The sequence below is a fragment of the Phyllobates terribilis genome, unplaced genomic scaffold (genome assembly GCF_046119375.1).
Source record: "Phyllobates terribilis strain yellow unplaced genomic scaffold, ASM4611937v1 Scaffold_1__5_contigs__length_1240528914, whole genome shotgun sequence".
In the NCBI taxonomy this organism is placed as follows: Eukaryota; Metazoa; Chordata; class Amphibia; order Anura; family Dendrobatidae; genus Phyllobates; species Phyllobates terribilis.
This window is the reverse complement of record NW_027362761.1, coordinates 486048622-486064802: the sequence shown is the minus strand read 5'-3', so window position 1 is coordinate 486064802 and position 16181 is coordinate 486048622. Positions and strand designations below refer to the sequence as shown.

The window sequence follows — 16181 nt, the reverse complement described above, 5'->3', positions numbered from 1 at the left end:
ATGCAGCTTTACACCTAGTGTGCAGTCACAGTGATTATTAGAAATTGGGCTTATATGGGTTTATTCCCCACCCCCAATTAAATCAGATGCAGACTCAGCTCAGGTCAGAAGAACAGCTGTATAAGGTGTATTAGTCACCTTATGCCTGCCTGACCCTTCTCTCCAATAAATCTAAAAAGTTATACCATCCAGCAACATCAGCCCTTTTTGCAATATAGTATGCTAAAGAGGCGACGTGGGCAAAAAAACATGAGAATATGAGATAAGGAATACTTTTTATTACAGAGAGAAAATAGCAGTCCATACCAGAACTATTTCACCCTATATATCCTGTCCTTTCAGTATTACTAGAGATAACCAATATGTCAGACATAAATAATGGACTACTGCCTCCTATTTGGTAGGCGTCACACCCTGTATTATATCCTATTTCATTCGGCACTCACCTTTGAACATGCAGGAGCAGCGTCTTTGCAGGCTTTGTGTATGTTCACATTACAATCTGAAATAAAAAAAAAATACGAAAAAGTTAATATATATTCATATAAAAACTGCAGAGAAAATACTGTAAAATATAAGCAAAACATACAAGAATAATAAGAATATAATAATAATCTTTATTTTTATATAGCGCCAACATATTCCGCAGCGCTTTACATAAATTATCATGAAGAAAGATAATAGGCAACATGCTAGTCATGCATTTCTTGCTGTCAGGCTGCGGATACACATACACTATATGCTGTGGATACAGATCCGGATCATCTCATCTAGATAAGAACATTTACACTGGTGAGACGCTATCGATTTTTAATCAAACTGTGCATGTGACGACAGATGAAAGCTCCAGTACAAAACGAGATTCACAGATCACCACGATACGCTGCACACTTGTGTCAATACTTGTGCGACTTCACAGACAAGCATGCCATGGGAGGTTTACTATCTCTACACACAGCTGTCCTTGGCCTTTCGCACCATTTGTGAATGTACCCGGCATAAACTGATTACCTTTGAGGAATAGTTTACGAGCAGGCATCCAATTACTTAACATATTCATTAATAGTAGTGAAAAAAATACATACATTATAAAAGATTAGACACCATTACAGAGGAGCAAATCTATAAAATGCAAATCGAATTCAGAAGGAATTTTTGGGAATTCACAGGACTTGGAAAAACTGAAGAATTTGCAACTCGCTGTACTTTGATCTCCACTATCATTTTATACAATGCAGGGGATTTCATCAGTCGGATGAAGCTCACATGACCTTGGGGTTGGCTGGGTGGGCTTCCACATAATACCTTGTTAGTATCGCATCACATCGTATAGTGCAGTCAATCATGAGTGACTATCACATCTGTATAAAAGCAGAGGCAGGGAATGCAGCAGCCACTTTAATTGGAATCTGGATAGTGAAAAGACGCCACAGCTCACAGCAAAGGAATTGAGATAGGGAGAGAAAGCCATAAAAAACACTCAAAAAACATAAGGCTGCATTCACTCGCTGTGGCTGCAGTGCATTTTCTTTTTTATGTAATCACAGCAAAGACGTATCATTTTGCTGCGATTTTCAAAAATTGCTGCAAAATCAATGCAGCTGCGGCAAAAAATACGCAATAAGTAAACGCCATATAAAGACCGTGTGTGTGACACTACAGCAGTAAAGAAGGTTAGTATGTGAGGAAAAGAGAATAGTGTCATATACATTCTTCCATTTCCTAGGAAAATTCAGCGAATCTGACGGATTCAAATTTTAAAAGATTGGCTCATCTCTAGACAACAGCATAAGTAGTCCTCCACATTGTGGTGCATTTCATATACTTGCATCCTATATAGCCGTTTATTAGCACTTTCTTTTACATAGTCCTCTGTGGAAATCTGTACACATTTTTTGATCAGCTTTGAACTCAGAAAGAAATTAAAAAAGAGAAAAGTACAATGTCCACTATGGGTGGGTCAATAATAATGTAGATGAAATGCATCAGATCACTCACTACTCCAGAAACAAGTCTGAGCTAAAGCTTATTGGTTTTGTAGGTAATAATATCACATTCACGTGCACTTACTGGAACACTGTAAGGACTCTTTTCCCAGGAGAGCCTTTTCGCACACCAAACATGGAACCACACCCGAGAACGTTCCTGTGGCAAACTGATGTCTGCTCATTTTCTCCTTTGATTCTTTGATTTTAGCCTTTATGGGAAAAAAAAAGAGAAATAGAACTAGAAAAAAAAGAAAATAAGAGAACCCGGATATATAAACTGATGAAACAACAAGAATGTAATTTTTATAAAAGTATATAACTTCAAGAATTAAATCCTATGGCGAATAACCTTCCCAGCTCCTTCCTCAGATGCCTTAGATCTGATTTCCAGGATCAGAAGATTGATTGCCTACTCACACATACACTTCTATATCATACAGCGGAGTGCAGTATTTCACCATTGTCGTAGTAAAATAAGTAGGACAATGGATCAATAACAGCACAGCTACTACTATGTAGGCGGAGTGCAGGTAAAGAGAGCAAAAGGGACTCCAATGCTCACAAAACTCCACAGCGCTTGTTATGGCAAATGTATCTGCCGCCATAAAAGGACCCTTACCTATCTTGTGCCAATAAAATAACACTTATGTGTCAGAAGATTTTTGTTTGAGCCCCTTATGCACCAGGACCATTGTGTGACCTCTGATAGCTGTCTAGCTAATCTCCTGCCTCAATCCTAATACAATCAGTCAGTGAAGTACAGGCTCCAAAATACTAGATGATGAAGTAGACATAAAGGGTTATCCAGGGGTTGGCCATCAGAATTGAATGGGTGTGCCAATGACTTACAACAGTGGTAGCCAAATAGTAGATTGTGATGTATTGGTAAACCTCCAGGTCTTGATATTGCACCACCATGCTGTTCTGTAGATGAATTCCCATGAAACTACATTTTTAATGTGTTCATTTTTCAGTCCGCCTGCCACCCTCCTTTCCTAGAGAAAGGCTCATTGTTGAATATTACATGGATGTGCGAGTCTGGACCAGTACTATCAGTTGGTGCTGGTCCTATCCACCCCTGACAACATAGTCTTGTATAAAACTGTAATGGTGTATAAAGTTTTATCAGTAACAGTTTATTATTGTGGTGGCACCACAGGTTATGATGGGATGATCCTAATGGCAAAAGAATCCTCCACGTGCCATATCTATCCGCCTTGTTCCTCACGGATCACCTAATTTTGCCTACCTAAAAACCAGATGCCATGCCATGAAAGTTGAACCTCACCTGATCTACCAGACGAAGCAAACAGATTCTTCTCCAGTTTGGGTAAAACCCTCTACAGGGCACCGGGGTTATTAGACATTTGCTATCTTTCGCAAAGCCAAGATTTTGGGCTGCGATTTCTACCAGGACTATGATAAATCTGTTGGCTCTATATACAATAGTCACATTTTACCACCCAGTCTAACGTCTCGGATGAATCAAATACATAAGCGCAGGCTTTACTGATCTGGACACTGAGAACATGAGTCAGATCATATAATAATGAGGAAAAAGAATCCATCCATAAACACACAGACAATAATGAGATTCAGTCAGCATCACTATTACAATGTTATGTTTAATTATATTTCCATGAAACATGTCAGAAATGACGAAGCACCAGAAGCGAACATTAAATATCTAGCAGGAAAAATATGATGGGGAAGACAAATTAGATAATACATTATACTGCTGACGAATATATAAAACAATTAGGTCTAAATAAAGTACTGACTAATATGGGACTCCAGCCAGACATCCACAAGTCTAAGGACACATTTCTAAGTCAATGATCTGTATTGGGTTTTGTCTGTTTTGTTAAAGGAATTGTCCATTCAAAACAAGTTATCGCCTATATACAGGGACCCTGGGACCAGCACTGATCAGCAGAAAGGGGGAACCTTTATCCCCGTTAGAATGGGGCAGCAGTGCACATGTTCAACCACCACTCCATTATTTATGGGGCTGACGAGTGCTGAACTCGGGATTTTCCAGCAGCCCTATAGGGAATGAATGGAGAGGCGACCGGGCAGCCAACTTGCAGCTCCATTTTGTAACACAGATGAAAGTTTCCCGTTGGGTATAAAAATCCATTCACCGATCAGTAAGCTTGTTTTCACTTGAAAACCCCTTTACTGTAAGTATGTATGTACAGTTCACCATCTAGTATTTGGGAGCCTATACTTTTCTGACTAATTGTATTAGGGTTGAGGAGGGAGAACAGCTAGAGGGGAGCAGAGGTGGTCGCACAAGGGTCCGGGTGCATAAGGGGTCCAAAAAAAAACCTCTTACACATAAAACCAGAAATAATGACACACGAGAAGTAAGGGCCCCTATTATACATTATGCACTGGGCCTAGAAGATTTACCCTAAACCTCTCAATGAAGGCGTTTATTATAATCTGGGGAATATTTTTTATATGCAAAGGCAGATACATCGCAGATTTTCTGGCAGGATTTGTGGGTGAAAGATCTACAGCAAATACATTTATTTTTAGGCTACATTCACACATTGAGTATTTGGTGAGTTTTTTACCTCAGTATTTGTAAGTCAAACCAGGAATGGATCAATCAGAGGAAAAGTATAACAGAAACACGTCACCACTTCTGTATTTACCATCCACTCCTGGTTTTGGCTTACAAATACGGAGGTAAAAAACTCACCAAATACTCACCGTGTGCACGTGGCCTTACAGTGGATATCACCACAATTATAAACAGATTTTTATATGGTCCATCTCTCTTCTATAAGTTTCTGTGGTCAGTGTAATGTTGTGCACATTATGTTCTTGTTGCTTACTAGAAATTTTTTTTGTATATTATAGACTAGACTGGTATTCCTAAGGGACACCAAGTGTCTATGGAGTCATTTTATGCTTTATGGGAAAGATATTCAAATTAGCTCCTTCCCAAAAGGAAAGAAAGCCATTTCACTACTGCCACCTGCTTGATGTAGCTACTCTTCAAGTTTAACAGTTGCATTGCTCGTCGATCAGTAACTCCTGCGTCTATACATTTGTATGGCGTCTGTAAGAATCTATGCATTTGCTGCAGAGACAATCAGATATAATGTATGAAAAAATCCAGGCTAAATAATTGTTATGCACACGCCCGGGCTAAGCGGCGAGTGCGTGTGATTGGTAGTGATTCCACTGGACCGTGCCGGAGAGTGAATGCCTGGAGGGGCGTGACTAAGTATTCACCCGATCCGACCAGGGTCACACGACGGCATACGACGCCAGTGCACCAAGGAGGAACCGAGCAGAGGGACCAGGTGCTACTCCAGGACAGACCCCGGACACGGCTGTTGACCCACACAGGGGAATACAGGAACAGGCTGGTAGGCTGGCACACAGACTGGTGGGTATAGGCAGGCACGACTGGTATGCAGGCAGGCGGGTATGCAGGCAGGGGGGTAAAGGCAAGCACAGCTAGAGTGCAGACAGGGAGGCACTAGCAGGTAGGAACACAGACGGGATAGGACCCAGTACACACCGGGACTCAGGAACAATACAGGCAGAGGGTTACAGGCAAGCACTGCTAGAGTGCAGACAAGGCTGAGCAGGGAGGACAGGGCTCTGTTCACACGGAACAGACAGGAAGGGAAAGACAGAGCCAGATACTCACACAGTACTTGCAGAGAAAACAAGCAGGAGTTAGGTACGAGTTCAGACTCTGCAGAAAAAGGAAGGGAACGGACATAGAGGCAAAACAGGTAAAGGACAGGAGAGTGTTCAGACTGGAACTGAGTGTACGGAGGAGACCGACACTGCAGCGGGATACAGGAGCGGGTCTGGGAATACGGCCCCCAGAGAGGCGGAACGAACAGGCAAGGAGCGTGTTCAGACAGGACAGACCAGAAACAGGAGCGGGTCTAGGAAATCGGCCACTAGAAGGCGGAACGAACAGGCAAGGAGCGTGTTCAGACAGGACAGACAAGAGAACACAGAAAGGACTCAGTTCAGACACGGGAACTAATACCGCAAAGCAGGAGACATACAGGACTTAGTTCAGACACGGGAACTAATACCGCAAAGCAGGAGACATACAGGACACAGTTCAGACACGGGAGCTGATACCGCAAAGCAGGAGACATACAGGACTCAGTTCAGACACGGGAACTGATACAAAAAGCAGGAGACATACAGGACTTAGTTCAGACACGGGAACTAATACCGCAAAGCAGGAGAAATACAGGACTCAGTTCAGACACGGAAACTGATACAAAAAGCAGGAGAAATACAGGACTCAGTTCAGACAGGCCTGGAAATACAGCCTCCAGGAAAGGCAGACAAGGAAACAAAGACGGGACCTGGCACCTTCAGAGTGCAAGCACACACTGAAGGAAAACACTATGCTCAGGCAGGGATAGAAGGGAGCTGCTGAGCTATATACCAAGTGTCAGACAGCAATAGGCTGAGGACGCACAAGGGGTGTGACCCACAGCAGGTACAAAAAGCAGGAAGTGATCGGGCGCCGCCCTTAAGCAGCAGAGACAGACACAAACAGACAGCATGGAGGGAAGCCAGAGAGACATTCCGGACAGGAGATCAAGTGCGCGCTCCTGCACAGTGGGAAATGGACCACTATGCAAGGACGCCGCCAGGTATGTTACAGTACCTCCCCCCTTACGCCCCCTCTTCTTCAGACCTGCCAGAATCTTCCGCAGGGAATTCGAGGACCAGTCGTTCACTGGGTTGGAGGGGGACAGAGACTTGAGGGTAATCTCTGCTTCGAGGTACATCTTGTCAAGCTCACAGGAAAAAATAGACGGGTTATCAGGTACATAATGAGGAAAAGTCACTGTCTCTTTGTTATCTGGTGGTACCCCGGAGGATTCAGGAAACAACTGGAGGTCCTCCGCCGGGTCAGAAGAGTGCAGAGGCTCAGAGAAAACAACTGCTTCAGAGTACACTAGGTCGGACTCACTGGAGGAAGCAGGCGAGGTATCGGGTACCGAGTATAGGAAAGTCTCTGTCCATTCACCACCAGGTGGCACCCCGAAGGGTTCTGAACACAACTGGAGGTCCTCCGCCTGGTCGGAGGGGTGTAGAGACTCGGGAGTAACCTCTGCTTCGGAGTACACTAGGTTGGACTCACTGGAGGAAGCAGGCGAGGTATCGGGTACCGAGTATAGGAAAGTCTCTGTCCATTCACCACCAGGTGGCACCCCGAAGGGTTCTGAACACAACTGGAGGTCCTCCGCCTGGTCGGAGGGGTGTAGAGACTCGGGAGTAACTTCTGCTTCGGAGTACACTAGGTTGGACTCACTGGACGAAGCGAGCGAGGTATCAGGTTCAGAGTATAGGAGAGTCTCTGTCCTTTCATTACCAGGTAGCACCCCGAAGGGTTCAGGAGACAACTGGAGATCCTCCGCCTGGTCGGAGGGGTGTAGAGACTCGGAGGTAACTACCACTTTGGGGTACCCATTGTCAGGCTCACAGGACGAAGCGGACAAAGTATTGAGTACCGGGTGTAGAGAAGTCTCTCTCCATTTGTCATCGAGTGGTATCCCGGAGGATTCAGGAGGCAACAGGGGATCCTCCGCCAGGTAGTAGAGGTGCACAGACTCAGAGGTAACCACAGCTTTGGAGCATCCTTGGACATGCACACCGGTTAAAGAGAGAGAAGCATCTGATGCCGGGTGCAGGAAGTTCTCCTGTGTGGAGTCTGGATGGGCAGAAGTCTCTTCGGGCAGGAGAACTGGTGCACTACCCACGCACATTACCCATTGGGGTTTCTCCGGGATACAGGGAGATGAAGCTTCAGTAGGGACTTCAAGGTTGGGGTCAGGAGGTCTCAGGGAGGACAGACCCTGGCGTGACGGCTTGCCTCTACGTCTAGCACGTCTGGACTGCCTCTTGAGGTTGAGAGAAGTATTCCGGAAAGCGTAGTCACCCTGTGAGGATTCTGGGTGGGCAGTAGTCTCATTGGGCTGGAGGACTATTGCGCTACCCACACACATTACCCATCGGGGCTGCTCCGGGATATTGGGAGGTGAAGCTTCAGCAGGAGCCTCCGGGTTAGGATCATCGAAGACCATTAGAAAGGCCACCAGGAAGGCCATTAGGTCCCGGAGGATCGGATCCTGTGTTTCATATAGGGGGTTGATCCATTCCAAGGCATCACCCGCCAGGTAAGACATCATAAAGGCCACTTTAGCCCAATCAGAAGGAAAGTAGAGAGGGTAGGCCTTAAAGTGTAGCATGCATTGCTCCACAAATGCACGACACTGTCTTGGATCCCCATAGTAACGTGGCGGATCCGCAGGAACGAGAGCTGATAGATCCATCTGGACGGTGCGTAATTTCGCCTGGAACTCAGCTAAGAGAAAAAAAATTTATTTATTTATTTTAATGCATATATTCGCTGGAAAACTTCTCAGAGGGCGAAGGCCGTGGAGCTCAACGGGAACCATGGCCTGAGCATGCTGTTATGCACACGCCCGGGCTAAGCGGCGAGTGCGTGTGATTGGTAGTGATTCCACTGGACCGTGCCGGAGAGTGAATGCCTGGAGGGGCGTGACTAAGTATTCACCCGATCCGACCAGGGTCACACGACGGCATACGACGCCAGTGCACCAAGGAGGAACCGAGCAGAGGGACCAGGTGCTACTCCAGGACAGACCCCGGACACGGCTGTTGACCCACACAGGGGAATACAGGAACAGGCTGGTAGGCTGGCACACAGACTGGTGGGTATAGGCAGGCACGACTGGTATGCAGGCAGGCGGGTATGCAGGCAGGGGGGTAAAGGCAAGCACAGCTAGAGTGCAGACAGGGAGGCACTAGCAGGTAGGAACACAGACGGGATAGGACCCAGTACACACCGGGACTCAGGAACAATACAGGCAGAGGGTTACAGGCAAGCACTGCTAGAGTGCAGACAAGGCTGAGCAGGGAGGACAGGGCTCTGTTCACACGGAACAGACAGGAAGGGAAAGACAGAGCCAGATACTCACACAGTACTTGCAGAGAAAACAAGCAGGAGTTAGGTACGAGTTCAGACTCTGCAGAAAAAGGAAGGGAACGGACATAGAGGCAAAACAGGTAAAGGACAGGAGAGTGTTCAGACTGGAACTGAGTGTACGGAGGAGACCGACACTGCAGCGGGATACAGGAGCGGGTCTGGGAATACGGCCCCCAGAGAGGCGGAACGAACAGGCAAGGAGCGTGTTCAGACAGGACAGACCAGAAACAGGAGCGGGTCTAGGAAATCGGCCACTAGAAGGCGGAACGAACAGGCAAGGAGCGTGTTCAGACAGGACAGACAAGAGAACACAGAAAGGACTCAGTTCAGACACGGGAACTAATACCGCAAAGCAGGAGACATACAGGACTTAGTTCAGACACGGGAACTAATACCGCAAAGCAGGAGACATACAGGACACAGTTCAGACACGGGAGCTGATACCGCAAAGCAGGAGACATACAGGACTCAGTTCAGACACGGGAACTGATACAAAAAGCAGGAGACATACAGGACTCAGTTCAGACACGGGAACTGATACAAAAAGCAGGAGACATACAGGACTCAGTTCAGACACGGGAACTGATACAAAAAGCAGGAGACATACAGGACTTAGTTCAGACACGGGAACTAATACCGCAAAGCAGGAGAAATACAGGACTCAGTTCAGACACAGAAACTGATACAAAAAGCAGGAGAAATACAGGACTCAGTTCAGACAGGCCTGGAAATACAGCCTCCAGGAAAGGCAGACAAGGAAACAAAGACGGGACCTGGCACCTTCAGAGTGCAAGCACACACTGAAGGAAACCACTATGCTCAGGCAGGGATAGAAGGGAGCTGCTGAGCTATATACCAAGTGTCAGACAGCAATAGGCTGAGGACGCACAAGGGGTGTGACCCACAGCAGGTACAAAAAGCAGGAAGTGATCGGGCGCCGCCCTTAAGCAGCAGAGACAGACACAAACAGACAGCATGGAGGGAAGCCAGAGAGACATTCCGGACAGGAGATCAAGTGCGCGCTCCTGCACAGTGGGAAATGGACCACTATGCAAGGACGCCGCCAGGTATGTTACAATAATCAGCTAATTAATAAAGAAAGACGAGTAAATTGACTCCAATAAACCATAGTATCCCACCATTGTCACACATTGGAGGAGATGGTGGTCACCAGTGATTTTCTTTTCTACCCCAAAAGAACAGAATTAAATACATAGAATTGGAACTTTTAGTCTTTGCAAAAGTAAATCACCTTGTCCTTGTTCTTGTTGCGGGTACTAGACATCCTGCTCCGCAAGAAGCTGAACGTGCGGCTCACTTTGTTCTTCTCACATTCAGGTTTTGCAGGGGTCATATACCGATCCCATTCCTCCTCTTCAATTCTGGAGAAATTTAAGTGTTTATTGCAAACATCTCACATACACATATTCTCTGATGGACGAGGGGCAGGTTCTGTGTGTCCAACACTTTGTATAATGCACGCAGTTCCTTCATAGAGGACTGAGGACATAGTGGAGGGTAGATCACTGAATTTCTACAAAAGTCTGTACTAACTAATTTCCAGGAAATCCCACAGTGTTTGTGTACATGGCCGAGGGCCTCATACACAGATCCAAAAGGGCACATTGCCACATGCATGGATTAAGAGAGCGGTGAGCATTTCTTCTAGTCCTGGTGCGCACCGAGTCCTGGTTAATGTCAGAGATATTTATAGGCTCCAAGAGCTCATTTAATAATATAACAATCAGGAAAGTGACATGAAGCAGAAGCAGACATTGATAGAGTGGTAATGCAGTAAGGGCTAAGTCACCAGGATTAGGGCACTGTATACGGAGGGACCATAGACTGATACTGAACACGTGTATCTGTATGGCCATACTGTTATAGGGCTATTCCCATTTCAGACATTTATGATATGAACAGATATATAGCATATACACCTATGTTGAGAACTCGGGTGCCCTCTCCCAACAAGTGTGGTGGCCGTCGGCAGCTGCCTGCATTCGGGTGCAAAGTGAATGGTGAAGTGGGAGTGCATATTTGTTGCTCATTCAATCAATTCATTCCAATAAGATTTACAGAAACAGCCCGCACAGTCCAACTACCAACTAGGTCCCTAGTTCAGGACATAGCGGACCTAAAGCAGGTGCAGAGAAGAGCCACCATGGTTATTAAGGGATTGGGTGGACTGCAATACCAAGACAGGTTATCAAACTTATGGTGATTCAGTTGGGAAAAATTAAGGTTTAGGGGCGATCATATTACAATGTTCAAATATATGAGGGGACCGTACAGAGATCTTTCTAATAAACTATTTACACCTAGGACTGCAACAAAGATAAGAAGGGAATCCTACGTCTGGAGGAAAAAAGGTTTAATCATCATTACAGATGGCGATTCTTTACTGTACAAGTAGTGAGACTATGGATTCTTTACTGTAAGAGCAGTGAGACTATGGAACTCTCTGCCACACGATGTTGCAATAATAAATTCACTAAATAAGTTCAAGATTATGGTTTTGGTAACCAGGGCTGTGGAGTGGGTAAGCCAAACCTCTGACTACAACTCCGACTCCCTCATACATGGCTCATGTTTAAGTGATGAATTTACTGTAGCACAGATTCATCTCAGCTAAAAGTCTAGACCCTTAGATTAGGAATAGGACATTTCAGAACTTTCCCAAATTCTTATGAAAAAATATTCCCCACAAACTGCATTGAACTACTGTACCCAATTTATTATATATTTTAGGAGTTGGAGTCGGTCCATTTTATACAGACTCCGATGCCACCAAAATTGACACCGACTCCGATTCCACAGCCCTGTGGGTAACTAGATTCTGGAGATATAACACTGATCTACGAACTAGTCTAATTACCATAGGTGAAGTCAAGAAGTAATTTTCCCCTAATATTGGGCAATTAGCATCTGCCTCGTGGGGTTTTTACCTTCCTCTGGATCAACATGTTAAGTTATAGTTTGAACTCAATGGACTGGCATCTTCTTTCTATCTTAAATATATGAAATTGCCCTCTGATAGATAAAGGGACGAAGAATCAGGATTATTAGATCCTTCAATCCTCATTTTGGAGAGAAGAAAAAACTGCTGCCAGGGTCATCTGAAAGAGGCTTATACCCCTTAACCCAATTGAAAGCACATGCATCAATAATGCCTGTATAAGAAGGAATCGGGAGAAGTACCTGTACAAATGAATTGAGGTCTAAGGGCACATTGGCCAAATATCTTGGGAACATTTCCGGATGCCTGTGAAAATCTCAGTGACAAATGCTATGTGAACATTGCCTTAACCTGTCACTGGATTCATGCTGCGCCACCTGTGGGCAGCATGAATCAGATCCTGGCTGCATTCAGGTATATTTTATGCTGAAATGGTCAAGTGTTTCAGAGAAAATATGTTTTAAAGGTCTGGCCAGGGACAATAAGCAAACATGAGACTAGTCCTGTGCCGCCACTTGCGACTTTTGGCATTTCCACACCAGTTTCGCTAAAATGGGCGGACCTGGGTGGGACAGGGGTGTGATGTCACAGCTCGTAAAATTCATGATGACGTCAGAAATCTTCCAGTATTTTAATGAATCTATACATTATTGCCGAGCCATCCCAAGACTGACACTGACAACAATTGATAGCTGTTCATGTTCCTCACATTCCGCTATAGAGCGGCTGGAGCAGAATTATGTCATGCGATGTTGAGCAGACATATAAAGTAAGGTAACACGTAAGGTAAATGACATATTACATCATTAGGCTTTTGGAATAACCATCTGTATTGTTATCTACCACGGCTGCTATTTCTGGAATTTCCATTATGAAACAAATACCTTCTTATTGAAGTCACTGCTATTCATGAGTAATACAATGGAGAATACCAAGGAAGATTTGTGGTCACAATTATTCGGTATGTTAATTCTTTTTTCTATTTCTTGAAGGTGGACACAAACATGAACGACAGTCAGTCTAAATATAGGAATGATTTTATGAAAAAGACTGGCGGACATATCATTGGTGTAACAAGGGGCCTGCGAGGCAAGGAGATCCATTTCCACCTCCAAAGCAGGTGAACATTAGCATTATGCTGCGCTATTGGGCTGTAAAGAGCCCATACAATGTTATTTCACAGGGCCCTTTTCGGCTTGTATCCACCAGTGATTATAATAGTAATCTGACTACGATATGATCATTATTGAGGCTGAACTTGATGCCAAGCATATTCAGCATTGAATTTGTGCTTTTCTAGGAGTGATTTTTTGTTGTTGTTGTTGTTGTTCTTTTTTCTGCCTAATTTTTTATCTTTTTTTCACCTTTTTTAAGCTCTTTGCCACTTTTCTTTTTTCACTCTTCAGAATAGGCATGCGTAGCCAATTCCAGATATTTTAAGCTAATCTATCATAGTGCAATGCAAAACAAACTAAAAGAGGCTAAAAGAATCTTTGCATTTGCGCAAAATTTCACGCACCACTTTGATGAATTTGCCAGTAAATAGGCCGGTGCAAAAAAAAAAAACAAAAAACAGGCATGGCAGAAAAGTAACTTAGAATAAAACCTGCAAATGACGAATGAGGTTCTTATGTCAAATCCACAGCGGGATTATCTGCACTAAGCTACCAATACAGTCTCCGCTGTGAAAATGCTACAGGATATACCACAGCAGTATCACCCTTTGTATTGCAAAGGCTGAAATCCATGGTAAATATCTGCAGAATACAGGCTGCAGATGTGGAATCTGCAGCGCCGGTCAGCTTACACATCCACACAGGTGGTACCATACGTAGTGAGTTTTGCACCCGAGTGTAGATAAATTATACCAGCCCAGTTTTTAGATTGTTGGCATCACATCCTGTAGTCAACGGGGGGGGTCTCTTGTTACAACATTAGGACTTGAAGGAAGACAACTTAAACGGTTACCCTAGATGATTACATATTCCACCAATTTCCTCTACATGCCCAATGTCACAACGGATTACAGCGTTGTAATGTCACAGCATTAATATTGGGAAAAGTACTCGGCTCTGATATTACTGTACCTTTTTTCTCTTGACTGGTCGGGGAGGCTGAATGCCCGTTCTACAAGATAGAGGAAGATCATTTAGGTATCTTAATAGTTAATTCAATAGTTAATAAATCATCCTCCACCATGAGATCTCGGACATCTTTCACAATAAATCACAGTAATAAATAAAATAAATCAAAAGAAGATAAATGGATTAGGGAACACATGCCAAAACTTGCACCCATAGGAGCGTTCAAAGAACTGAGCATGCTCATCCATGACACGGAGCTATACAGTCCAGGAGTAATAACCGGAAATGAGTGGGTGAGATAACATGCATTAAGTTGGTACAAACACTGATCATATTGCATTGTACTGGGTTGTTGAACATTTAGATTATTCCCAACCAGCCAAAGACACCCCAAAACCAGTTAGTGAAACACATCCTATGAGCAGAGCTACACATTTAAAAAAAAAGTGGCAGCTAGATTTCCAACTCTTGATTCCTGTGTCGATGGGGTAATATACAATAGTAGTAATAATACAATAGTAGTAATAAACACACCATCGGTCAAGCTATAACAAGCTGCAATGAATTTAGAAAAATATTTAAAGAGAACCTGTCACCAGGACAAAGTAGCCAGTTTTTGGCCTTATTTTATTCCTGCTGCTCCCTTGAGTATTCAGTTTTTTGTTTTATTAAAATCCGGCATAGGGATCCAGAGATATGGGCCTTCTCATATAATGCTAATTTTTATGGTTGTTACCAGGGGGGCGTGTCTTTAGATGGATAATTACCCTGTGAGCCACGCCCCCTTTGTAAAGACCATAAAGGGTAACACTAGATAAAATGGCTTAATATTCGGGAACCGTATGGCAGATTTAAAAAGATAAAAACAGAATGGGAATATATACTCCGGGGAGAATCCTTATAAGGACAAAAACTGGTCACTGTTAACCAGGTGACAGGTCCCTTTAAGTGTAGACCTGCCCTATAGAAGCACACGAAGGTTATGCCACCACCTGTTAGAGCACCACCAATTCACCGGCCACCATGACACCACTGCAGTACTTACTACCCGGGTGAAGGAGAGATACTGATTTAGACAATGAAAGTGACTGAAGAAGTGAACGGCCACTGAAGCTGAACACAGCATCTACAAGCAGGGATAGATTTTAATGCAAACATATGTGAGCTCTTGCAATTAATAAAGCTGCCAAAGGAAGTTTACTATCAGTGAATGGGGCGAGAGATATTACTAGGGTACAAGTACTAAATGCGGCAGAGGAGAGAACAAACTACGTTAGAATAGACTTTGGGATGAGGAAGATGGGGTGGATTACCGAAAATTACTTTTACACCTAAGAAATGAACCATGTTATAAAATTGTATAAACTACTGAAATTACCATCCTACCTGCTGGTTTAAATTATGTACAAGTTCAATATTAACCCAAATTGTAAGACACATTAGTATTATTTCATGTGACAAGCTTATGGCTAATTACCTGCTAATACTTGGAGTCCAAAGCAGCAAGAAGGCAACAAAAACATTAATTTTATAGTTCATGCGAGAAACATTTCTAATATACTATATTTCATTACATTTTTTTCTGTTTTTAACATTGTGGGTAAATCTACCTGCAACTGACAGATATACGGTAACCTTTTAATTATGGAATCCCCTAACTGATTGCTGGTGGTCCGAACACTGGAATCCCCCGCGATCCCTAGAACTAGGTTATGCAGAGCCCAGTCTTGAATTGCTCAATGTCTGCTCCAATTATTGTCTATGGGACTCCCAAAAATAGTCCAGCACTGTAATCAGCTTTCCCCTAAACAATGATTGAAGCATGCACACCTCCGCTCCATTCAGGAGCCCGGTTCCCAGGTTCCAGAGCCCCAATCTTGTAAGTGTATGCCATGTTTAGTAAATTATCCCCTATCCTATGTATGTGATATAACTTACCATCTTGGAAATACCACTTTAAGTTTAACAATGTGGGTCCCAGAAACCTTAGAATTAAGCCTTAAAGGGGTTGTCCGAAACATTATGGAATTTAATAAGATTATTTAATATAAAAAACTAATACTAGTTACTAGTGCGCAACGAAAGTAACAGAGAGGCGAGCAGGGACAACAGACTGAATATACATCAGTACTTAC

The 16181-nt window shown here is 43.9% G+C and overlaps 1 protein-coding gene across 5 annotated transcripts in view; it reads right to left on the bottom strand.

Annotated features, from left to right (window-relative positions):
• Window positions 1-16181, bottom strand: part of ARHGEF28 (Rho guanine nucleotide exchange factor 28) — a 254074-nt gene that overhangs the window by 46366 nt on the left and 191527 nt on the right. For 3 of the 5 annotated variants that reach the window (XM_073679786.1, XM_073679814.1, XM_073679805.1), the window contains 5 exons: window positions 15092-15172; window positions 14050-14089; window positions 10256-10385; window positions 2071-2197; window positions 447-502 (listed from right to left, as the gene is read on the bottom strand). In XM_073679786.1, coding sequence (XP_073535887.1) covers window positions 447-502; window positions 2071-2197; window positions 10256-10385; window positions 14050-14089; window positions 15092-15172 — 434 coding nt within the window. The remainder of the gene's footprint in view (window positions 1-446; window positions 503-2070; window positions 2198-10255; window positions 10386-14049; window positions 14090-15091; window positions 15173-16181) is intronic. The other 2 variants (XM_073679797.1, XM_073679824.1) reach the window with 1 other exon arrangement.